Below are 24,512 nucleotides of genomic sequence, written 5' to 3'. Positions count from 1 at the left end.
ACGTCTGCAAAGACCTGAGATGCCCAGAAAAATAACAGAACTGGTGAGAGTACTCGCTCTATACACACACAAGATCCAAAGAAGCCGTCTCGTTTATCAAACAGGCGGTCCCGTAATCGTACGGCGATACCACAGACAAAAGAGGAAGAACCGCCGGCGAGCTCAGCCGAGCAGCAGAGCAGGCCTCTGCCCACTCGCGTCGGCTTACCGACATGCGAGCACTCGATGCTCACCACGAGTGCTAATGCGCGGGTGACAATGGCGTGTGCTGCGGGTCACATAACAGCAGAGCTTTGGGCCAGCCGCAAGTGTCTACCTTTCGCTCGCCTCTCCCCCTGCAGCATGTGCTTATTCTTAGGCAAAGTTCATGCGATCCAGACCATGTCTGCGGGGAGAAGGAAGGAGGAGCAGGGCGCGGGTGAGCACGCTCCCGTTGGGAGTTGGGTTTCTTAGTGCCATGTCGGTCCGCAAGCTAAAACTAGCTACCCTTCCCCCTCCGTCTCTCGCTCGATTCCTACTTTAGCAAGACAGGCTATCTCTGCGGTGAACTGCATACGTAGACAGTCCCAAGGTGCCGGGAAGAGAGAGGCGCAGACCGCTCGGCCAGAGCTCGGCAGTAGGTCAGGCCAGGTCGGGCAAGCAAAGCAAGCAGAGCATCTGAGCGGGCCGTGACGACGGCGAGTGTGAGGTTTTGTGGGTTAACGTTCTATGTTCCGCTTTCCTTCACAGGATCCAGAAATGCTCCACCATGTTTGCGCACCTTCTTCAGAACCCTCTTGCGATTAAGGCTTGTGCCCTCCTCACCGAAAGTTCAGGAGAGATCAGAGTGAGTGAACTTTGCTATGCGCATCCAAAGATTGTTTTCCACTCGAAAAATCATAATAAAGATCCTCTTTCCTGGACAAAGTTCCGGAAAAATTAGACAAACAAGTCGATTAGAAGACCCTCTTGATTCTAGCGGCAGAGCACGAGAAATAGCATCAGCGGACCGACTGTCTCGAATAGTAGCTGTCCTGGGCAAGCGATGCTAGCTCAGAACAGGCATTCGATGGCGCGCACCAAGCAGGCCAGCGAGGAATCCGTACCCGGCAGCCCGCAAGATAGAGACAGAGGCGAGGCGGAGAGGAAGAGGAAGTGGTCGCGGCAACAATGCAAATGTGACAAGGGAAGGGCCTCTGAGCAACAACGACTTCCACCACAAGCAAAATGCGCGTGCACTTGATATCTGCCTGGCGGGCTCAGCGCTCATCGACGCGCGCGCGACAGACCAAACTCAATCTGTTAATAGTCTAAACTCTAACGAGCTACCTCTGTACCCTAGCGCGCGATGGTCCCCGCGTGCCCGCCCGCGCGCCCCTCTTCCGACGACGGAGCTGCACGTTCACACTCACAAAATCGTTGTTCTGGCTCTCGACTTGTTTGTCTTTTATCTCGTTGGTCGAATTTTGTCCTTTTTTTAGTTTTACTTATTAAATTTCCTTGTCTTCTGCTTCTTCTCTCTCCCCAACTGTCGGAATTGCACTCTCCCACATATGGGGCTGCGCCCGCTATCGTCTCCCGTCTTCTCTGGATTTCCGCCGGCTGCTGCAAAGTGCCAGGCGCTCTCTGTCTGGCTGTTTACTACAATACCTGTGGGTATGAGCAGGGAGTGAGCGGAGTCAGAGTGCATGTAAGTCGGTAACTCCCGCGCGGGCGTTAAACTGCTTGCTCAAGGTTTTATTCAGACAACTGTTTACTTACAGTTGATTTCGCATGCATTTACAGGCATGTGAGTTAGTTCACGAAGCTTAAAGAGGTGCTAAGGAAACTCTAATGATGTTCAGAATATCAGACTTCCATCATTTATCGTAAATGATCGATGTTGAGCAGCTATCAACGCGATTGAGAGAGTCTACCGTCATAAAAACATCTCTTCTGCGTTTGGCATGAAATATGGCACTGTTTGGGCACTGCAGATGCTACAAATGAAGAGTGGGAGGCCTTCAATTCGTGCCGGAACAATATCATTATGTCTCCAGACGAGGAGACTTATAACCAACGCGTGATCAGATTTTGAAGACAACGAGGATTACAGCATCTTAGAAGAACTTGAGTATGCTTTGAGGATTTGGCTGGATCCATTTAAAGCGAGTCTGGTGAAAGCCTGGGTCGATCAAGTTTCTCATTTAGGAAATACGTCCACATCGCGAGTGGAAGCTTCTCATTCTGCTCTTAAGCACCAACTGCGTTATAAAAGCTATGGTGGTATTTAAACGCTTTATGGAATTATCAAATATGTTGGAAAGTCAGCAGAAGAGACCAAAAGTTATACGGTAACGTACTAAGAATGCGACGGCATATGGATACGGTTGAGATGCTTGCAGTGTTTTGAATCAATGTATTTCGCATGAAGCTCTCAGACGAAAAAAAGTATTCAAAAATGACAGTCTAAAGAGAGTCTCTTGGGTTCTGTGCTGGCCTATTTTCAAGATCTTACGGCCTACCTTGTGAGCATGTTATCCAAGATAAAATCAAGTACGGCCAACCACTTATGCCTTCAGACTTTCACAATCATCGGCTCTCCCGTATCGCTCGGATTCCGCTATCTGTTTAATCAAGCCACAAGCTCACGCTACCTGTTTTTCAGTAATCTTACGGATACCAGCATCAAGTACTAGACGAGAGCTTAGTGCGCATGAGTTGATGGCTGCCTCCGTCTCATCGAGAGCACCGATATCGTGTAGCAGATGTGGAGGATTTGGGCACAGAAGAGATCCACGACTAAGCCAACACAGCTGGAATGATTCAGCCGTGTTCAGAGTACATTGTACTATACTATTTTGTCTATTATCTTGGAAATTTGCTGAGTTTTCTTGCGTTCACCAAATGTAGAGGTCTTGAATCCATCATTAAAGTTTTCATTAAGCTCCGTAAATTAACTCACATGCCTGATAATCCATCCGAAATCCCAAAATCTTTACAGTTGAGTTCATTGATTAGCCAATTCCACGTGGGAGTTTAACCTAAGTTCTGCTATATTGTCGCAGTCGTTAATATCGAGCAGGAATACAAGCATTATTTCCTCAATATAGACTACATCTATCGCGAACTGGCTAACAAGATGACAGGCCCGGCCGTCCGCGGGAAGGATACGTTGAGACAATCGCATTCAGCAAACAGACGTCCAACACGAGCTCGGCGGCCTAAAACGGGATTGCGTCTTTTAGAGGATGATACATTTTACTGCATCTATTATTGATATTTATATACCTGTGCAGCTGAAGGGCGTACACCTCCAGCCTCCTTTCCTGATTTCTAACAGTCCGATAACACTCAAAAATAAAACAGTAAAGACAACCAAACAAATTTGTACACTTGAATCCCGACAACAGAAAAGCAATAATGGAGAGAGAGACAGAAGAGACTGCACGCCATTCATTATCTTTGTTTTTGAATGTCTGGTACAGTGCTCCAGTCAACTATTCAAAAACCTCACTTTGCTTTTCTGCATCATTCCACACGACCGTGCGCGCGTGTCCTGTACAACATAAAATCAAATCCAGCCAGTGCATAACAAAAATAGAACAAAAAAACAAACATTGTTGGTGTTGTTGTGATAACATAGTAATCAGCAATTGTGTAAAAATATAGATAAAATAACATGGGAATTAGACACATTGGAAACAAAAGAGATAACAAAATTCCAAGAAATCCAGCCACTCGGTGAAACAAAGAGGTTTAGGCTGCTCTCTCGGATGAACCTCTTGTAGAATCAAACAGAGCTCTATTCAGCTGATTAGCAATCTGCACACAGGCGTGCGCAATAAGATCGCTGCCGCCATACTGCATGTCGCCATGCGCGGAGCTCTCTCGCGTTTGAAGATATGACCTCACGAGGTCTTGAATGGTCGTTGAATCCAGCGAGATCTCTGGGTATGGCATGTCCCTGTAAATCAAGCGCTCTTGGGCCTGAACATGTCCTCCGGTCGCGGCCAGTGATAGCTGCTGCGACTCGATATACGAGACAACGTCCTGGTAGTCTGACGAGAAAGGTTGCACCTCGGCATAGCTCGAGGAAGACGACGACGAAGGTATTAATGGCGAGCTAGCACGCGTGTAATCTGGAAGCGGCTGTTCTGTGCCCGTGTAGTTTGGTGTCAGGAGAGGTGAGACTAGGGCCTCGGAGCTGTCGCTGCTGTCGCTGCTGCTGCTGCTCATAGTGCTGCTGAAGCTGCTCCGCACAGAGTAGTCGCTGCTCGGACACAGAATGTTGTACTGGAAAGCATTCGGAGACTTGATGTCGATTGTTTCGGGAGTCTCGTTGACAAATTGCAAGCTCGGGCTGCCGTTGACGGCGACGACCCCTAACTCATGCGGGTGGTGGCAGTAGGGATGCGGTTGCGAAAGTAGCATGCCGCACGGTATCGACGGCAGCGCAGGATCTAGAGGTCCGACAGAGTGATAGAGATGTGTACTGTATGAGCCCAAATCCGACGTCGAGATCCTGCCGGCAGCTTCGTGCTGCCTTGCGAGCTTGCGCCGTAGACGGACCATCTTTTGTCGCTCGCGTTCCCGTTTGCGGTACTCCTCGATGCGCTGGAGCTCGTCTGCCTTGAGGTTTTCGCCGCGGCGGGCACGATTGATAAGTTTGCGGGCGTCCATTGATACTGTGCGCATTGGAAGAAACTGCCTCTGAGCGAAGTGAGAGCGTGGAGAGAGGGATTGAGGGCGAGGAAGTGAGAGCGTGGAGAGTGAAGAGTGAGTGAGAGACAGGGATCAAGGGAAGCGGCTAGAGAATACTTATAAAATCTTAAAAAATAATAAAAGGTCCGTTCATAGTCTAGTAGCAGCACAGCGATGGGTCAGTAAGCGACAGGTGTAATAAAAGATTGTCTGCTCAGACTGATACCGCAAGAGCCTTCGACTCACACGACTCTCGCTTCTGCATGTCGACTGCACTGCGGCTGACGACCAGTTGACAGTGCATTTGGGCGTGGGGATGTCACTGTGTGCATATAGAGATTAGATTGTCTAGCGTTCACTTTTAGGGCCAGCCACCACATTCCCTCTCTCTGCCTCTCTCCCTCTGTGTGTTTGTGTCGTGTTATCAAAACACATAATTGCCTGCGCCCGACTGCGAGCGGGGAGGTGATGGGTACGCCGACAAGACGCGCCTGGATGAGCAGAAGAGCGATCCAGCGGCCAGGGTGGACAGCAGCAACAGTGACCAGAGCTGTCGTCGTACGATTTGCCTTTTCGCTTGACGGACGAGCCAGGCGCAAAGGAAGGGAGCATATACCGCCGATAGACCTGAGGACGGCCGTATATAGCAGCGGCCGGCAATAAGATTTACCATTAGAATGCAGCTTGCCAAATGCAAAAGCCTCCCTGGACGTCGCAAGTGGGACATTTGTAAAACCTTGCCCGCTCCTCGCTGCCCAGATCTGGCTCTTGTCTGCGCGCTGCAGGCGAAATCCAGCAGAGGGAGGTCTGTAGATGAGAAGCACGGTCCTAGACGACGGTAGAAGCGGAGAAAATAAGACTGGACAAGCATCGCCTCTGGCGACTTGCTCCTTCAATCTGTATCGGAAAGGGTGTCCCGCCTGGCGCCCGGGGCCTTGCCGCGCGATCTGCACGCGCTCGCGCTGGCTCGGGCGGCGTCGCTTTGCTCTCTCTCGCGACTCTCTTCGCTCTGTCTTCCGCTGCGGTACTAGTAGCAGTTAGCCTGATTTTGTTCAGTCCTAATTAGTACATGATATGCACGTCCAGCCGCTGGGCTTCGTACCCTCGCATTCTGGCACCCTCGGTTTCTCTGCGCCCGCTCTCTACTTCCGCCGCCCCTGCCCTACCTGCTTCCCTGACGGTCGGCCTGCAGCCCGTAGCATGCCATGCTACACCGCAGCGAGACGATCGTCGAACTAGCAGCTGCGCTGCCGCCCGCCAGCAGCCGTGCCCCTCCCTCCCTCTCGCGCTCTCTCGCTCTTCGCTGGTGCCGTTGGCGAGATGCTTTGCGACCCGGAGAACGCCGTATCGCGCCCTTCTGCAGCTCAGCTAGTCCGATTTCAGGCTTAGCGCCCTACAAACACTTTCTTTTCCAACTAGTGTGCTAGACTCCCCGCGACACACTCTCTCTTCTCCAGGCTGTACCGCCGGCTCTTCGGGCTGCCGCGCGATAGAACCCCGATTTATTGCATCGTATGGGCTCGTAATTGTCTTTTAGTGGTGGGCAGAGGTATCGGGGATCTCGTATCGGATTGTCCGCGTAGACGCTGGCGGTCAACCCGCGCTTGATCAAAACTGAATCTCAGTTTTGCCCTCCCCCCTCCTCGTCCTAACACCTTTCTGCCGGCCTTCTCATAAATCTTGCTTTAAGCTTACGTTCGAGGCGCAAAGCATATTTCGTAAGATTTTGCCTGAAGAGAATTATAAACTAAAGTAAAAATGCCCCGCGACACCGACTTTTGGTCCGCGACTGGACTGCTTCGATGGTATAACATAGCTGGGACAGACTGAAGGCGAAGGACAGAAAGACATGGAACGAAGAGGAAAAATGTGTGCCCGCGGATTCGTAGCCCTTCGATACTAACGACATATCTCCTTTATACATGGCCGCGAAGCGAGCTGGCTAGCTCCTCTTCGTCGTCCTGCCCCGCCTGCTCCGACCTACCGGCCGAGTAGCTTGACTGCGCTGCCCGCCCGCCGGCTATCGCTATCTGCATGCAAAGCTCTACTGCTTCATCTCCCCATGTGTGTATAGTTCTTATTGGATTTGAACCAATGACTTTTAACTTATCAAGTTATGCCGAACTCGATCAAAATGTACTAAACTACAATACACATTACATCCCGCTAATTGACTTTAGGGCAATCTGAACTCGAAACTCCCGGCTTTCGGCTGTCTATCGAGCTGTCACACACCATCTGCGCGAGTCTGGACTTAATTTTTTCTCTGCTTCATTTTCTCCAAGCCTTGTAAATAAATATCTGCCCACGTAACCTCTTCAAGAAAAACGTATCAACAAATACACAGTGCCTTTTGGATTTTTGTTGATATAATGTTGTTGGAAGGACTCGTCTGTGAGGGTTCAAGAGTGCGCTGCCTCGCCTCCCACGCCGGTCTTCTATTTAGCACAAAGCTGTTTGGGTAAACTAATCTCGACCCGCTCCCATCCCGACTGGTTATGTGCCCCAACTATTTTTTCCCGGAAATCCACGATTTATTGCTTCTTCAAGCAATCCTTATTCTCTCGTTCGATACCCGATTGTCTCTTCTGACGGTTGGCCTGCTCCTCTATCGTCCAGCAGAGAAGCAGACACGCGTCCAACCGATCGTCGCTTCGTGAGGTCTTCCCGTCTGTTTTCCAATTCTATATCTTCTTTCTGGATTTTAACCTTGGTTCTTAATATCATGCTTTTCTCTAGAGCTCTCAATGCTGTCGATTGCGTTCGTAACCGTCGCACTACACTCGTCTCGGATTACCAGCGTCGCTGCTAGAAGACACTGCTCGTGTGCGAGCTGGCATTGTATTGCATAGGTACGTCGAGACATATATCTGTTTCCATTTGCCCAAACACCATCAACGATACCACAAGATTTGAATATCTGGAAGGACGTCGTTCGTGGCCGGATTGATTCCTGATACTGCGCGCCGACCCCAGTTATGAGCACTTCAGCATTATCTCAGTATCTTTCTCTCAATTCTGCTTGTTATTCCTTACTACAGCCTTTTATATTCACAGTTCTACTTTGCTACTGTTTTACTATACCACATTGACAGATATTCCAGTATTCATGCCGCAATTCTCGATTGTGGGAATATGCTGCTTTGGAATTGAATTATCCTGAGTCGTTTTCGCGAACCTTGTGCATAAAGTCAAGTTCCCGTCCGCATATTGGACTGGACCGAAATTCGAATTCTCGAATCAGCTTCCATTCGCATATATCTATTGATTTCAAGATATTGCGCTTGAGAATTCATGTTGAATGCCCAGATTTACTGTTCTTAGGGGAGAGAGCGCTTGGACAAGGCAAGTGGTAGTTGTCATGAGTGGGATTGGTTGATCGCACACCGACAAATCATGCCAACGTGACTAGATTCTGCGCGGCTATGAATCATCTTCGTGAACACTAGGTCCATAGTAGTTTTGGCTTACAACCATCTTCTGACGAATGCGAGGCTCTAACCGTCTAGTGCTGCAGTGACGGGACAGCGAAGAGAGAGCATGCGCGCGACTCATGTATTCCGCGCCAACAAGCGGACACCGATAATCATAAATTTCCTCTACTACAGTTAAGAAGCTTCCGAGAAAGAACCTCAATAACAAGCACCGTAAATCGATCAAACTTCTACGCAAAATAAAGCACCATACAAAGTGGTCGAAATAAAGGTGGGGGTCCGACAAAAGTTGAAATAGCATTCGTCATCTTTAACAAGCGCAACCTAATCTAACTTCCTGATTAGGTTTAGTCGACTCGCGGAAACATGCCAACTCGGCATGGCGCTAAGGCGCGTTAGTGCATTGTTACTTGTCCAGTCTTGTTGTTATAAGCTCTGTGCTTGTTTCTTTTTCTTCAGTGTCGCATCCAATCATAGTCGGTCGTGGCCGGTGGCCCCTTTGGCTTCGGGGACTCGGAGAGTAAAATTGCAAAGGTGGGGCCACAGAAATGCCCATAACCCGACTCCTGCGCACTGCTGCTCACAGGGTCGTTGACAGGTGTTAACACCCAATAAATACCCTAAATCCGAAGATCAAACAAACAAGAATCAAGCATTGAGTTAACTATGAAGAAATGATAGAACTTTGAGTTAACATTCTCTTCTCTCTCATAGACCCCCTAGAGAGGAGCAACGGATAAATTACCGGTCAGTAGACACTTCTACTTGTTAAACGGCTTTGTTACTCTGTCGGAAGAGCAGCCGGCTTGTCCGCGCATGGGGCTTCAACGGTTTTTTTGAGGCGCACATTGCGCTCTCGCCACCTCGCCAGAGAAAGCAGGCTTACGCTAAGGAGAGAACGTGATCCGACAGGCTTGTCGGATAGACGGAGCAGAGCGCCCCTCTCTCTTGTCCCATCTTATCATAACTCATAACCTGCCTGGTCCTGGCGCGCCTGCGAAACTCAGTGCTTTTCTCACGTAGGCTTCTAGAGGGTTAGCGAGTCCAGAGCGCATCTGCTCTGTGCCAAGTTGTCTCGGTGCCCTTATCTGCCCTGCTTTCTTGCGTCGTCGACCCACGGTCATACGGCCGGCCGTGGAGCACTACCAGAATGGTGGCATTCTGCTTACTTTTCGTTTATGTCTGTCTCACCCTCACGCTCTGCAGCTAGCATTGCGGAAATTCCGCGTTAGGTCTAAGCGGGCGTGCGAGTCTAAGGGCATAAACCTCATAGAGTTATATGGTCAATGGGATTCTGTACGGCAGGTATTATTCTTTGACCATATACCTCAACGCTTGCCGCAAAAACAGTAAATTCCTTCTTCTATTTTTTGTTCCTTGGTCTTTTTTCTTTTTTCTCGTATTATACTTACTATTTCTCGTAACCCGGTAACGCAGCGTTGGCCCATCCACTTAACTGGTCCTTGTTGATGCGCGCCGTTAAGGTAGATGTACGGTGCAAAAGGTCGCCGTTCAAGGTAGTAAGCAACACAGTGCAGCGGTGACAGCTTTTCCAGCGTCTGGCAGAGTTACCGCATTGAGGTTGTATTTCACGTCAATTCCTCTGCTCTTATAAACTGCTTATAGATTACTTGCATTTATGTCCTTTTCGTCCAGGATTGAGAACTGTTCTCCCCGGGAGAAAATGCTTCATCGGTCTCCTTGTCTAGACCCTTCCGGCCGTGCGGAAATAAAAAGCAAAGAAGCAAAGCCAACGCTAGTAGGTATCTACCCATCCTACTCAGAGCGTACAGAGTTCGCGCTAAGCCTCCACGGAGATTGTGTAGAGCAGAAAAGAACCGCTAACTGCAGATGACCTCAGTCAATGTGGGTGTCCTTGGAGGATCGCGCAATGGGTTGCTCGGTTCTGATACTCCTACGGATTCGTCTTCGTTGTATTATTCGGTCTGCCCTTGAGGACACGATACAGGTGTCGATCATTGATCCTTTCTAGTAAAGTAATCAAACCACACTCCTCTCTTTCGTCTGCTCTGTCCTCGATTTTGGGCGCGAGGAATGATAGTATAGAGGGAGAAACCAAAAACAGACCGCTTAACCTTCTTCAAACTACCGAGGTTTATTGCCGTGTCTGTCATCCACCTATCCATCAGAAAGACTAAAACAAAGGAAATTTATCCGTCACACCCGCTTGACCCGCTATAGACGTATGCTATGCTTTCTATTTATCCAGGAATTGTTCTGTAATGCGCTGCATAGAGGCCGTTGTGGTTTGTCTCGGTTGAAATTGGCAACGGTCTCACTGCGTGGTCTGAGAGTGCGAGCACATCACGGGAAGTGAGTTTCTCACACATTCGCTTTCTTCCTTTTATCTTCCCTGGTTTCTCATCGTTACGTGGAAGTGAATTCATAGAAGAGCCGTGCTATCGGATCGTGGTATTCAAGCTATGATAAGGTGAGGAGTATCTTGGCTGTTGCGCTCAAATGCCCGGTATCTGACATCAAGGCCCCTCTTCTTCCAGCGACCGTCACCCCCCTCCGCCAATCATTTTTTTCATCTTCGATCGTGTTCTATCCTACAGTTGAATGCAAGCAGGCGCCTCTATCAGTTTCCCTTTACCGACTCTTTTTGCGTTGGGATGGCTATTTTCCCGCCTTCGACGCGTCTGGCGATACCTGCAAAACTGGCTCGATACTCATTTTTCGCCCAACCTGAAATCGAAGGACCCACCACCGCCCTCTTTCCCTCTCTATTTTCAAAAGATGGACAGCAGAATTTGACAGAGAACTAAAATTTTTATCTCTGTTATTGTGTTTATTTTGCATTACAGAAGCGGGTGGCGTCTGGAGGGGTGGGTGGTAAGTGAGGGGTCTGCTGCCCTTGAAGGTCACAGAGAGCAGAGGTTCGGCCGCAGCCTTCCTCCCTCTTTACCTCAGCAAGATAAGTGGCTGTCTCTATCTGAAGAGAAGATCATGCTTTATTGTGCTATTCATATTTTGCTTTATCGATAGTGTTCGGCGTTGAAGCAGGGGTGAGGGCGGGGATCTGCAGTTCTCTGAGATCGCCGAAACCAAAGGGCCAGCCGCCATCCTCCTCACCTCTGTATTTCCCATAAGACGAGCGACAATTCCTGATGGAAGCGAGTATAGGTAGCTGAAAGCACTATATCTCTTTTGTGTTATTGCTGCTGTTTCGCGCCATGTCTGGGGGGTCTGCTGGGGGGTCTGCTGCCGGTGAAAATCGGCAGCCAATGAGTCTCAGCCTCCACTCACTTTCCCTACTCAATTTCGAAAAGACGAGTGACGACATACAAAAGAACCTTAGAGACACACTTACGGATTTTGTATTTATAATGCACCATCATTGCTGTTTAGGCGCGATGGCGAGGACGTTGGCGTGGGGGTCCGCTAACCTGAAAGCTCTGTGAAAATGAAAGATCAGCCGTCCCTCCTTGTCTCTCGGTTCCGAAAAGATGAGCAGTATACTTTGACATGGAAGAATGGATATCATCACTGGAATTTTATAGCTCAGCAGCATTGGTGCTGTTTGGGTCTATAGCGAAACGGTGGACGCAGAAGACCCGCTGCGCTCAAAAACTCACCAGCATTCAAGGCAGCTTTCCAGACACTCACTTTCGAAAAAGACATTGCGCTCACACCTCAAGTACTGCTTAGGTCTTATTGTTTGATCATCTATCTGTTTTCTTTTTCAGTTGGCTGACAAGCGTTCAATTTAGCATCGAAAATGCCCACCCGCGAGATCGACGTCTCTCAGACATACGCGAGATATTCCAAAGCAGCCAACCCAAGACCACTAAAGAGAGTATTACGCTGAAAAGATTATTCTGGACTATTTATGAAGCTCATTTGTCAACTGTGCGTACTCGTTTTCGTGTTTGTGTGATTGATTCAAATACGCGTGCGGATGACGCCGCGCCTCTTTGAGAAAACGCGAAGTTCGAAACAGCAGCCATCCAGAATCCAAGCGAAGAAGATGTGATGTTGAGAAAAATGTTCTCAAATATAATCCAGACTTGACTATTCTCTGCGCGTACTCATCTATCCGTCCCTGCGGATTATTCAAATACGCGTGCAGACAGTTCGTACGGATCAAGCTGGTAGCTGTCATTCATCCCAATATTCGAGAAACCCGCGATTCACCACCTGTTCATCGAACTACACAGCAACGCAACAACGTCTGTACAGCTTTAGAGAATTGTCGATCTGCCTGTGGTTTTTCTGAGTTGAATGAGTCTATGGCTGTTCGCACAGAGTCGACTATTTCATTCTATGCTCGCCTGCCTTCTCCGAAAATTCCAATCTCTCCCAGCTCAGTTTGACTGCAAACAGCTCACTATGCAAACAATCCCCATCTACCAAGTCACCCGCAAAATCAGCAAACGCGTTGCCAAAACCAAGCAAGAATCCCTGCTGTGTCGCGATCTCTCCCATCGCAAGATGAAGACCCGCGTGGGATCAGCCCCTCTCACAGAAGAGAAATGACAGCTAAGGGTAGGCAGATTATACCCCTCGCTTGATCTAATTGGGTCTTGTTCGAATCGCGCACGGCCTTCACTTCCTTCATCCCACTTCCTCCCCCGCTTGCCACGCTGTTCGATTTTGTCTCTGAAGAGGACATCTGTCAGCTCTATTGTTTATGATACCCTCCCAACTACAGTATTCTGTTTGAACTCGAGAATTTTGAAGATTTTTTCTCCCAAAGATCAACCAACCGATGTGGACAGCAACGGCATGTCACCATATCATCTTCAGTAATGCCTTGGAATATCGAGACTGTCCAGATGATATTCTCACCGACGTCATATAACATTATTTTTATTTATTCTTTTTTTTATTTTTCCAAATTTATTTATCTCGTTTTTTTTATTCTATAGCCTGTTATAAATCCCTTCTACAAAATACCGAGGCGCATTGTCTTCAACGCTCTCGGAACCTTCTCGGAAAGCCGCTTTGGTTCCCCGCCAGTCATGCAAGACACGCCTTCGGAGCCTACGCCAGACCGATGATAAAAAGCCTCGATTCGGAACTTTCCTCGCACCGATTGTTCGAAAATAGTTTATTTACAGAAAGATCGAAAAAGCGAACAAACATGCTTGCGCTGCTGGTGGCCGGCGGTCTCGAAATAGAAATTTGGTTCAGATCTGAGATGAGCGGCTAGCTGCGTGCTTAGCAAATCCTGACGTCATCTGAGGTTGTGCCGGTCCATCCGAAGTTTCGATTTCCATTTTTATTTAAAGACGGGAGAATATAAAGAGAATATAAATAGACAATATTCCTTTGATATTTAAATAAGTTTACGGGTTGAAATTATCGTCGAAAGTGTGCTGAGAACTAGTGTACTGTAGCTCAGTGCTGTTGCATCGCGTTGATGAACGAATGTTGTAGGTATTCGAATATCCGAGGCCTCTTCGATTCCTGCCATTTAATTTAGGCGCTAAAACACATATGCTTTAAATCCGATGATTGAAAAGCCCGATCAAAGTTCCAAAAAAGACAGAAAAAAGGGGAGAGAGATAGCGATAGCCACAGTGCAGAATGCGTGATTGAAATTCCACAGATCTTGCCGATTAGCCATGCTGCGCACAAAATAAAAACCACAGCACAACCCCTCTTCTTTTCCACTACCTTTTTCTCTCCCTTTTGCACCTTCCTCCTTTTTCGTCTCTCTCTGATTGGGTTTCTGGATAATGCAATTCGCCCAAGGTGTTTGGTTTATTCTGTTTCAGGCGAGTGACGCACGAGACGCGTCGGCGCGGGAGTAGCGGCATGTGGATTGCTTGCCTACAGTTAGGAGGACCCCGAGTCACAGGCGCGAATCGGCCAACAGAGTCGCCTCCAACATACAAAGCAAAGCGGAAGAGAGATAACTAGAAGAACACAGGATTGTGACGGAAAATAAAGAGGGATATGACATCAGCAGCACCATAACCAGGGTATCACGAACAGTGCAAATGACCGACTTGTACCGAGTTCAACACAAAGCAGTCAAGCGCCAAAATACACATGCCGCAGAGTGCAGCTTCTGGAGCTATTCGATCGTCATCTCGCTAGCTTTTAACCCTGCCAGTCGTCGGATATACATCTCACCACCATGGCAGAGTGCACTGTGCAGCTTCCCGATACGCAATATGACATAGCCAGCGCATGAAACTACTGAACCACGCGACGATCCCGGAACGGTGAGTCGGAGGAAAGGAAGCGGGACAGGAACGGGGAACGAGGCCGATGCGGGGAAAACCGGAGCGGCATTATGACAACGATAAGAGAGTCGATGGGCAGCTCACTGTGTCTATGATTCGGAAAAAAGCTAAAGAGAATGCGGGGAGAGCGCGAACAGAGAGATAGACAAGCCTCGGCCGGCTAGGGTGATATGAACCCGGCTAAGCTTGGGCTTGTCTGTGTGAATATCTGCTTGCCGCACGTGGATCGGAAGGCTGGAAAGTCAAGACTCGGAGGGGGTGCGGGGGGTGAAGAGGGCGATTCGAAACTGGGACATCTCGATGTACGCGCCGCGAACATCAGCAGGCGGGTAGAAGCCAAGCCTGCGATGAGCCGGTCTAATGCTCCCAACCACGTCTGCGAGCGAGACCTATCCGACGGACGCGCACTCGATCCAGAATCCGCTCTACTACGTGCTCTTTGTTATATCACTTTCTTATACGATCCGTCGATCCTCCTTTCCGCCGGGAGGATTTTGATTGACCGAAAGCACAAATTTATGGGTATAGCCAAACCTTGATTAGGTTAATGATATCAAACCACGTGATATCTACAAAGGGACAGCCGCACGAGTGAAAATCTTAACAATACACTGTTGAGGGGCAGCAAAGATAAGAAGGCAGGAGATGCGGTTTTCAAACAAGAGACTGGTGAGTTTGATGCGCTCCGCGCGATGTGGAGAACTGTCGGCAGGTGGGGAGACCGAGGGTGTGGGGGGCGTCGGTGGGGATTTATCGCCGGGTTGAGTGCACAAAGAGAACCGCCGATAGCGAACCGGGCAGCGAGCGAGAGAAAAGGCAGGCAGCAGCCCGCCGGCAGGCAGGCCAAACAAGGTTTTACACTCGTGCCTCTTTACCACAATTGCTCCTCTCCCACACACTCTCATTTTCCTCTCTGCTCCTCATTTTCAGGGATTGAAAGTGCCTTGACATACGCTGTTGCCGTAAGTACAGCCTCCTGTCCTTTTGCAAAAATACTCCCGCTCGCCGCCGTGGCCTAGACTCGCTTACTCGAAGCTGAACAAACCACTCGTCTATCGGAAGCCCTGTGGCGGTGCTTATCAGCCCGGTATCAAAAGACTAACTTCAGCTCTTTGCCGACAGGTTTTTTTGCCTCCCCCTTTGTGCGCTGAGAACAGTTTATTGCGTTGAAGTCGTCCTTTTTTTCTGTTGGCATATCATAGAAGTAAGTACAGCTTTACCATTTTTCCTCGCAGCACAGCAACTCACAGACATATTCAAGGCGGAACAGAACACGAACCGCGAAGCAGTTAAAAAAATTCTTACCCACCCCCTCCCCCCCACGACGACCACCTTTTCTCATTTCCAAGACGCGCAATGGCCGACAAGAAAGAGCGACCATTATGGCTGCGCCGTACGCTGGCGGTTGTCGACTACCTGATCAGTCAATGGTTCATCATCGGCATGGGCGTCGTTGTCGCGCTGGCGTACAAGTTCCCGAGCGTGGCGAAGAACCATGGACATATTCGCGCGGATATCACGATTGAGTATGTCGCGGTCGCAATCATCTTTGTTATTTCGGGAATGAATATCCCGAGAGCAAAGCTCATTCAGGAGGCGGGTCATTGGCAGGCGCATTTGGTTACCCAGGGTATGTCTTCAAATCTCAAAATTGAAATGACAGATGTCTCTTTTATATGCTTCACTTCTAACGCTTGTACAGTCACTTCGTTCCTAATTACCCCGGCCATCGCCTTTGGTTTTGCGTCTGCCATTCGCAGAGCGCACAACCCCAACATCAGCCCCTGGATTCTAATCGGCATCATCATCACCGGCTGCACGCCTACGACGGTGTCCTCGAACGTCGTCATGACCCGTACCGCAAAGGGAAACGAGTCTCTCTCGCTGATTGAAGTCTCAATCGGCAACGTGCTCGGCGCGTTCATCAGTCCCGCGCTGGCGCAAATGTTTATGTCCAAGAACACTGGCTTCAGCTACGGTAACCCGACCGCGGACATGAGCATGACGGAGCTGTACCGCCACGTCATGAAGCAACTCGGGCTGTCGCTCTTCGTGCCCTTGTTCGTCGGTCAGATGATTCAGTACTTCTTCCCGAGTCAGACAAAGTACCTGCTGGCCAAGTTCAAGCTCGCTAAAGTCGGTACCTTCTGTCTGTTGCTCCTCATCTGGTCCTCGTTCAGTAACTCGTTCGCCACGGGCGCCTTCGAGGAGGTCTCGCACGCCTCCGTTATCATGGTCTGCTTCCTCAACGTTGGTCTCTACCTCTTCTACACCGTCATCTGCTTGCTCCTCGCGCGCTGCCCGTTCCTGCCAAAGAAATACCACTTCTCGCGACCAGACACCGTCGCCATCTGCCTGTGCGGTGCGGCAAAGACCGTCGCGCTCGGCGTGCCGCTCATCAACGCGCAGTACTCCGGCAGCCCCGATAAGATTGGTCTTGTCTCGATCGCGCTCGTACTCTACCAGGGCGAGCAGATCCTGGTCGCGCAGCTGCTCGTCCCGGTCCTGAAGAAATGGGTCGAGACCGAGATCAAGGCGAAGAAGGACCTCGAGGCCGCTGCGGCCGCCGCTGCGGTCACCGACGGCTCCGCCGGCCCGACAGACGACAAGACCGACTTGGACGACGGTGCGCTCAACGAGAAAGACGCGCTGGTCGCGTCGGCGGACTCGAAAAACGAAAGCTCGACCCCCTCGAGCACTAGCCGGTATAGTTCCGAGATCGAGTCTGGTGTTGTCGGCGCACCCGCCGCCGCTGGCAAGTCTGAGAAGGAGTAGCCGATGCGCTGCTTTCTGTTTGTGATTTTGTTTAATTTGCTGTGTTGTGCATTTGAATCTTGTTATTCTTCCTGTGGTTCTAGTACGTTTGGTACTTTTGCTCCCTCGTGATTTGGTATTTTAGACTGGTATTTACCTGACAGAGTCCATAGACCCGATGATTTTTTCTTTCTTTTTTCTCATTTAATCCTTAACATCTACAGTAATCTTGTCTATTCTCACTTTTTTTACTGGTCTTATTTCTACTCAGGTTCCTGTAAATAGTTCATTCTATGTTATTACACTGGTTTTTTTCTCTCCTGGATCAAGTCTCTCCTCGTAGCACTTGATTTGCGTCGCGCTTGACGGCGGGTAAGAAGCTAGTTTCCACCTTGCTATTCGTAGATAGAGCGCCGGGAAGATAGCTTTGATCATATTCAGTGTGGTTATTGATTCATTATTATACCGTCATTCATTACACCAAAAACAAAAATCGCAAAAATGTATAGAAATGTGTATAAACAAAAATGCACATCAGTGTATCATCATGCAATCTTCATATCAAAACTCCCAAAACGCAAACGCAAAACTTTAGGATCCATACGGATTCATACCAAAATCAACTAAACAAACTCGCGCCCAAAATCCAAAGTTACCTAGCACCCAAACAAACAAAAACTGAGAAGAAAAACAGAACTATCTCTGAAGCAGGCCGTCGGCGGAAGACTCGGACTCGCCCTTCTCTCCCACATGGTGATTATTCTCAGACAACTTGCTTCCAGCCTCGGTGTCGTTGAGCTGCATGGTCGTGTAATCGACGTCGTAAGGGTACTCTGCCAAATCTTCCGGCTCCGGATAGGCATGCCGGCGCAGCTCGTACCATTTGTACTGGAAGAGCGAGTTCATGCTTTCCAGGCTGCGGCCGCTGGTCTCGGGAACCATGAAGAAGCCGTAGACCCACGAGATCGCGCACCAGGTGCCCCAGAAGATGAACGTGCCCCAGACGTTCATGCCGTTGAAGAGACCGGGCGTCGCTTTTGTGATTGCAAAGTAAAACAGCCAGTGGAAGCCCTGCGAGAGAGCGCCGCCGAGCGCGCGCACGCGGCTCGGGTAGAGCTCGGAGCCAAAGATGTAGGGAAGCGAGTATAGTCCGATGGACCAGCCAAAGGCGTGGATGAAGATAGCGCCGATCGCAGCGCGACTGGCGCCGGTGGGCATACCGGTGGGGTCTGCGAGATAGTATTTGAGGTACCCGCCGAGATAGTAGTGGCAGCACATTTGAATGAGAACGCCGATTAATAGCGATTTTCGGCGACCGACGGCGTCGGTGAAGAAGAGGGATGCGATTAATGTGGTCATGAGCTTGGTGAAGGCGTATAGGCCGGTGGAGTAGATTGTCTTTTCATCGCCCTCGACGCCAATCAAACCAAAGATAGTGGGCAGGTAATTTGTGATTCCGTTAGCACCAGACCATTGAGCAAGGAAATACGCCATAAATGACAGTTGTAGGCGACGCAGGTTGGTCGGAATAGTGACAATCTCAACCATCTGGTTTTTCAGCGAGAGTCGTCCGTAGGAATCGAAATCCTGCTCAATCTGGCCCCTGATCTCGTTAAATTCGGCTTCAAGGACAGGATGCTGTCGCGGCAATTTCCGGATTTTGCAAAGTGCGTCCGCGCTCTCTTCGTAGCGACCGCAAAGCGCGAGCCAGCGAGGACTCTCGGTCACGAGGAATGAAAGGCCGATGCAAATGCAAGGCACAAAGACCTGGACAAAGAAGGGGATCTGGTACTGAATTGTCTTTTTGGGCGAGATATGGACCTTGACTCCGTAGACAACAAAGACGCCAATCATTTGTGAAAGAAGCATCCAAAGATTGAACCATAGAGTCATCAGACCGCGAGTGGCTTTCGGGGCAACCTCAACAATGTACCTGAGAGATAAAGAGAGAGTCAGTAGGCATTTTCTTGAAAACAGTAACGAGATAGGAGGTGGAAAGACATACGTAGGTCCGATGACAGAGGCCGCACCGATTCCGAGACCAGCCCAGAGACGACCAAAGTACAAGGCACCAATGTTTCCGTATGCGAATGTGGATGCCAAGCAGCCGGTCAGGTAGATGACCATGTACAAGCGCAGGCACCATATTCTGCCGTAACGGTCGTTGAGGAACATGGACAAGATGGCGCCGACGCCGGCCGCGAGGTTGACGAACGAGACGATATTGGAGATCGTGCCCGAGTCCTTGTCGGTGTCAATACCAAACTCGGATGTGAACGAGCCCAGCTTTGTGATTGAGGCACAGCTGCCTTCGTCCCAGCCCTTGGGCATGCCGGTGCAGGCAAAGACAAAGACGCAGAGGAACAGGTGGCGATTATAGATCATTGGCGGCGAGCGGCGGATGGCGCACATGTACCGGTAAAACGGGGACCGCGTCCATACTGTGCCTTTTCGGATAGATTCTTTGCTACCCATTGCGCGTGAAGATCTATTGTCGAGCTGAGTGAGAGGATAAGGACGGGACGGACGGAACGGCAGTTCGAGATGCACGTGTTCGATCTAGGTGGGCTCGATAAGACGGGTTCGCTTTGAGCGCTTGAATCGAGCTTCCACTTCCGAGGGTCGAGAGTAGGGCAGGAACAAGGCTATTAAAGCAGCCTGGCGCAGATATAGTGGTAGTTCGAACTCGAGGAGAGGAAAGTGATCAGGGGGAAGTCCGAGAGTAATATGAAGATCGAGAGACGGGTGACATGACCCAAGTGTGTAATTACACCTCAAGAGCGGCCGACGAGCAGAAACGAGACAAAACCCAAAACGCGGTTCAGAAAAGCCAAAGTCTGCGGTAGTTAGGATCGGCGATACATTATATTTGGGGGAGGCGAAGGTAGCGAGCGGTGGTGGAGGAAGTTCAGCAGGATTACCCGAGGGCGAGCAACGCTGAGATAAATTAATGAATAAATAAAACTTCGCACGATGGAGACCAAAATAAGCGAGGCTCGTAAGATGATCGGTGGACAGGTCGTACGCCACGCACCGCACCGCTATTGTGCTTGCACCTAATCCCACAGCGAGCAGAGGTCTGGAAGCGAGCAGATAGGGATAATGGAGGAAGACGTTGGTCCATGGCCTGAACTCGACGCGAAGTCGCCAACTCTCAGGCCTTCATAACGGGCATTTAGGAGTCTGTCCATTCTGACAGGTCTTCTCGTCACGTGATTGAGAGAGACGTCATCTGTGACAGGATTGTCGCCGATGCCGATAGTCGAATTAAAAGTGGGGCGTTTTGTTCATTGTGCGGACCACGGCTAATGATGCTTGGAATTGGTGTGATATCTGTTGCGGAGGGTTTGCTTATTAGCAGGTATTTGCGTCGGAATTGGTTTGTTGTGTTGTGACTGTAGACCAGCGGGTGGTTCTGTGATCTTGCGTCTCGCCAGCTATTACAATAAATAGAGATGAAGGAGGACTTGGTCTGCTGTCTCATGGTAGAGGCGGTGGAGCATCGTCTTTTTACCATACTATGAGGTCCATGACATAATCATATTATCGCGATAACCGCATTCCCAGCATCAGCATTGGATCCATTCCTCGCGCTAAGCAGGACGCTAGGAGTCTGTGCAGGCGTCGACAATGGCCGCGTACGTTCTTACGAACCCAGGAGTTTTTATTGGGTGGAAGATGATGAGATCTCTTTGTGTCCATAGTCCATATGCGACACCTGGATTACCACAGACTTTAATCCGATGATAATTCCAGTGCACGTATTATTGAAGATAAGAGCATCTTCTCCTTTTTATATTTATAAAAGCAATGCCAAAATGTCCAAAGAAAGCATTTAGTATGCTGGGTGTACCCTAACCATCAAATTGGTAAACATAATATCTCGACTGTCTCTGATCAAGATCTACGATCAAGTTGCCTTCAGCGAGCAGCACCGCACGCGCTAACGGTCTCGGTCGGAATCTGTCTTGGAGGAATAATGATATATGAGCAGTGGGGTGGTTGTATGAGATATTGTGTAGAGATACCTGTGTCTGATCTGGGCCGATTGGGCGGTATTGAGATAAACCAAGTCAGGCTGTGCAGACTCAATGGCACCGAGAGTCTGAAGTCATGAATAATGGATGACTAGTCAAAAGACTCAGACTCACGTTCATTAGAACTGGCTGATAGATCGCAGTCACCAATGACCCTTCCATCCCTCTCTCTCACTCTACGCTTTCTGTTCCTGTTCCTAGACTGCCAGAAGTACAATACACTTTTGAACACTCTCTTATCTCTACAAATGAGCAGAGGGCAGCAGAGAACTATACAGAAGGAGCAGAGGCAGCAGCAATTATCGCCAAGAGCCGCCCCCTGCCCAGCAGATAGCTGGCCGATAACAGCACTGGGATCGGCAACTGGTGCAGGTCATGCGATAACAAGACAAAACAACAAACAGCAGCGAAGAACAAAGAAAGAAAGAAAAACTTCTCGTTTGCTGTATTAAAACACATTTACTCAGCTGATAGCATGTGGGAGCAGAGAGCAAAGCCAAACTGGGTGAGATTGGCTCGCCAATAACGCCTCCGGGCGCCACCCACGTCATTCCGCGTTCAGGACAGTTTTGGTGCTGATAGCGCTCTTCCACAGTAGCGCCACAACCCGTGCTCGCGTGTCCAGAAATACAGAAAAAGCGCCGGCCTGGCGGGGTTGGTCCTCCCTGGAAAACGCCTCTTCTTCTTTCTGCTTCTCATCTCTGCTCTGCGGACGAGCAAGTCCTGGGCAGAACTCGCTGCCTGCGGGTCCTCGAAAGTGGTTTCTGCAGGGACAATGGGCAGCCAATCAGGCAGTTTAGGCTTATCTTTGCAGGCACCAGCAAGGTTAGACGGCAGAGAAGCCGCACTTGGCCGAGAAAGACAGTCAGTCGACTCGTATGCGACTGCTCCGCCCGTCTCGCTGGCGCCAAGCTGATTCCTGCTCTCTGCTTCCCTCCTCTTCCACCGCTCATTTCCTTTTATTTAGTAGCTGATCCTCCTGCTGCTCTTGGCAGAATTTTCTCGTTTTTTTTCTCTCTCCATCTCGCGCTGCTTGACGTCTGCTGCCACCGACTCCGCTCAAAAATTTTTCTCCTCTCGGGAAGCTCTGGTCTTTAAACTTTAAAATGGTGGCGCTAGTCCTAATTAAGCACGGTCCCGCCAAAGTCTCACAGTAAGAAAGGCTCCGATGTCGGGCTCGGCAGACGGCTTTTCGAGGACTTGGCCCCGGTTTATTCCTGCTCGCTGCCGTCGATGCTTATAATACTTCTATCTGCCCCCTTCTCCTTCTTCTCCTCGTACGTTCTTCCATCGCCAGTTCGCAGAGTGCCTCCACACCCTCCACACCTCTCTCCACAGTCCTTCAACAGCACTCATCATCTCATCTGATCAATGGCCGTCGAGTTCAACTCCACCCTGCCTACTGGCGGCGATTCGACCATCGAAGACCTCAACGTCTACTACGACTTTGGCGACATGGCCTACGTGATGATATGCGCCGCCATGGTCCTCATCATGGTCCCCGGCCTGGGCTTCCTCTACTCTGGTCTCGCGCGTCGCAAGTCCGCGCTCTCCATGATCTGGGCCTGTCTCATGGGCGGCGCTGTCGCTATCGTCCAGTGGTACTTCTGGGGCTACTCCCTTGCCTTCTCTCCCACTGCCTCCAACAAGTATATCGGCAACCTGCGCTCTATCGGTCTGCGCAACGTCCTCGCGGCTCCTCCGGCCGCAACCCCGCTCGTGCCAGAGCTGCTTTTCGCCATGTACCAGGGCATGTTCTGCGCTGTCACACTCGCCATCATCATGGGCGCCGTCGCTGAGCGCGGTCGCATCCTCCCTGCCATGGTCTTTTGCTTCATCTGGGCGACTATCGTTTACTGCCCGATTGCGTATTGGGTCTGGAACTCCAACGGCTGGGCATACAAGTGGGGCGTCTTTGACTACGCTGGCGGTGGCCCCGTCGAGATTGGATCTGGTGTGGCGGGTCTCGCGTACTCGTTCGTTCTCGGCCGTCGCTCGGATCGACTTTTGCTTAACTTTAGACCGCACAATGTCTCGCTCGTCACTCTCGGCACTATCATCCTCTGGTTCGGATGGCTTGGTTTCAACGGTGGCTCTTCCTTTGGTGCAAACATCAGAGCCATTTACGCGACCTGGAACTCTAACCTGACCGCCGTCTTTGGAGCGATCTCTTGGTGTCTGATGGACTACCGTCTCGAGAAGAAATGGTCGACCGTAGCGATCTGCTCGGGCTTTATCTCTGGTCTTGTCGCCGCCACTCCTGCCTCTGGCTTTGTCCCGCTCTGGGCCTCGGTGCCGCTCGGAATCATTGCCGGCGTCGTCTGCAATCTGTCTACCAAGCTCAAGTTTTTCCTCAAGATTGACGACGCGCTCGATCTGTTTGCCGAGCACGGCGTCGCTGGAATTATCGGTCTCTTGTGGAACGCCTTCTTTGCGGCCGACTACGTTATTGGCTTGGACGGCGTTAACATTGGGGTTACTGGCGGATTCATCAACCAGCACTGGGCGCCGCTGTACAAGCAGTTTGCCTACGTATGCGCGTGCTCCGCGTACACATTTGTGATGACCTGTGTAATTTGCATGGTGCTCAACAAGATTCCTGGTTTGAAGCTGCGCGCGGACGAGGACGCCGAAATGCGCGGTATGGATGAGGACCAGATCGGCGAGTTTGCGTACGACTACGTTGAAGTACGCCGTGACTTCATGGCGTGGTCCGCACCCACGCAGACGGATGGGATCCCTATCGAGCCTTACAGGAACCAGCCCACGCTCGTTGTCCCGCGGTTGCACTCCGACTCGGCATCGTCGCACACTGAGGGCGGTGCGAACGGCAGCAACCTGACTGAGAAGGTGGTGAAGGAAATTTGAAGAGACTGAGATTTGTAAAAGTCAATCATTTCGCCTAAAGCTTGTTTGATGTTATTTTGATTAGTTGCTTGACTGTTTTTGGATTTGTACATTGGAGAGGCGTTTTGTTTTGGGATCATGCTTGCTTTTGCTTGCAACGAAATGTATCATGTATAATACTGGGCGCTGATGATAAAATAAAAGGCGTATTCACATCACGTGATCTTCCTCCTAAGTAAGCCGCAGAGGGTTTTGTGCTGCGCACAGCCGCAGCAGCAACTACGCAGATATGCAGCTCGGCGAGCGCGGTTTGCAGCCTCGGTTTTGGCGCAGACGCAAAGCAGCCAAAAGACGGGCTTTGTCCGCGGATTCTGAATCGAGTTTTGTCCGTCGACGATTAAAAATAAAAATAAAAATAAAAATAATTAAAACCACGCGCGATGAGATGCCGTCGCCCCTGAATTTTATAATCGCCTTTGTATTTCGGCCGGGATCTGCTTCCTGTCTCTCTCTTTCTCCTTAGAATAGATGGGTTTGTATCTCTTTTACGTATTGTAGCC

General features: G+C 50.1%; 5 protein-coding genes across 5 annotated transcripts; 3 read left to right on the top strand and 2 right to left on the bottom strand.

Annotated features, from left to right (window-relative positions):
• Window positions 1–4,871: 4,871 nt before the first annotated feature.
• On the bottom strand, window positions 4,872–5,770 carry BZA70DRAFT_301120 (uncharacterized protein; the record flags this gene model as incomplete). Its single annotated transcript, XM_064914715.1, has 2 exons — window positions 4,872–5,689; window positions 5,743–5,770. Coding segments are annotated over 2 exons (813 nt in total), but the record flags the coding sequence as incomplete, so codon positions are not given.
• Window positions 5,771–15,280: 9,510 nt separating this feature from the next.
• Window positions 15,281–17,427, top strand: BZA70DRAFT_27329 (SBF-like CPA transporter family-domain-containing protein). The gene is made up of 3 exons (XM_064911810.1): window positions 15,281–15,518; window positions 15,576–15,944; window positions 16,017–17,427. The coding sequence occupies exons 2-3, from the start codon at window positions 15,671–15,673 to the stop codon at window positions 17,087–17,089; spliced, it is 1,347 nt and encodes a 448-aa protein (XP_064770867.1). The 5' UTR covers window positions 15,281–15,518; window positions 15,576–15,670; the 3' UTR covers window positions 17,090–17,427.
• BZA70DRAFT_27261 (putative transporter) lies at window positions 17,427–19,999 on the bottom strand. Its single transcript, XM_064911688.1, has 2 exons — window positions 19,074–19,999; window positions 17,427–19,001 (listed from the first exon to the last, which is right to left on the bottom strand). Exons 1-2 carry the CDS (start codon window positions 19,541–19,543, stop codon window positions 17,765–17,767), a joined length of 1,707 nt encoding a protein of 568 aa, XP_064770866.1. The 5' UTR covers window positions 19,544–19,999; the 3' UTR covers window positions 17,427–17,764.
• An 854-nt stretch (window positions 20,000–20,853) lies between these two features.
• On the top strand, window positions 20,854–21,598 carry BZA70DRAFT_272306 (uncharacterized protein). The gene has a single exon (XM_064911631.1). It carries the CDS (start codon window positions 21,255–21,257, stop codon window positions 21,555–21,557), a length of 303 nt encoding a protein of 100 aa, XP_064770865.1. The 5' UTR covers window positions 20,854–21,254; the 3' UTR covers window positions 21,558–21,598.
• Window positions 21,599–22,267: 669 nt separating this feature from the next.
• BZA70DRAFT_27227 (ammonium permease) lies at window positions 22,268–24,031 on the top strand. Its single transcript, XM_064911626.1, has one exon. The coding sequence runs from the start codon at window positions 22,477–22,479 to the stop codon at window positions 23,971–23,973; it is 1,497 nt and encodes a 498-aa protein (XP_064770864.1). The 5' UTR covers window positions 22,268–22,476; the 3' UTR covers window positions 23,974–24,031.
• Window positions 24,032–24,512: the final 481 nt, after the last annotated feature.

This window comes from Myxozyma melibiosi, assembly GCF_037950935.1.
Source record: "Myxozyma melibiosi strain Phaff 52-87 chromosome Unknown BZA70scaffold_1, whole genome shotgun sequence".
Lineage (NCBI taxonomy): Eukaryota > Fungi > Ascomycota > Lipomycetes > Lipomycetales > Lipomycetaceae > Myxozyma > Myxozyma melibiosi.
The sequence above is the reverse complement of the archived record's forward strand: the minus strand, read 5'-3'. Positions and strand labels throughout refer to the sequence as shown.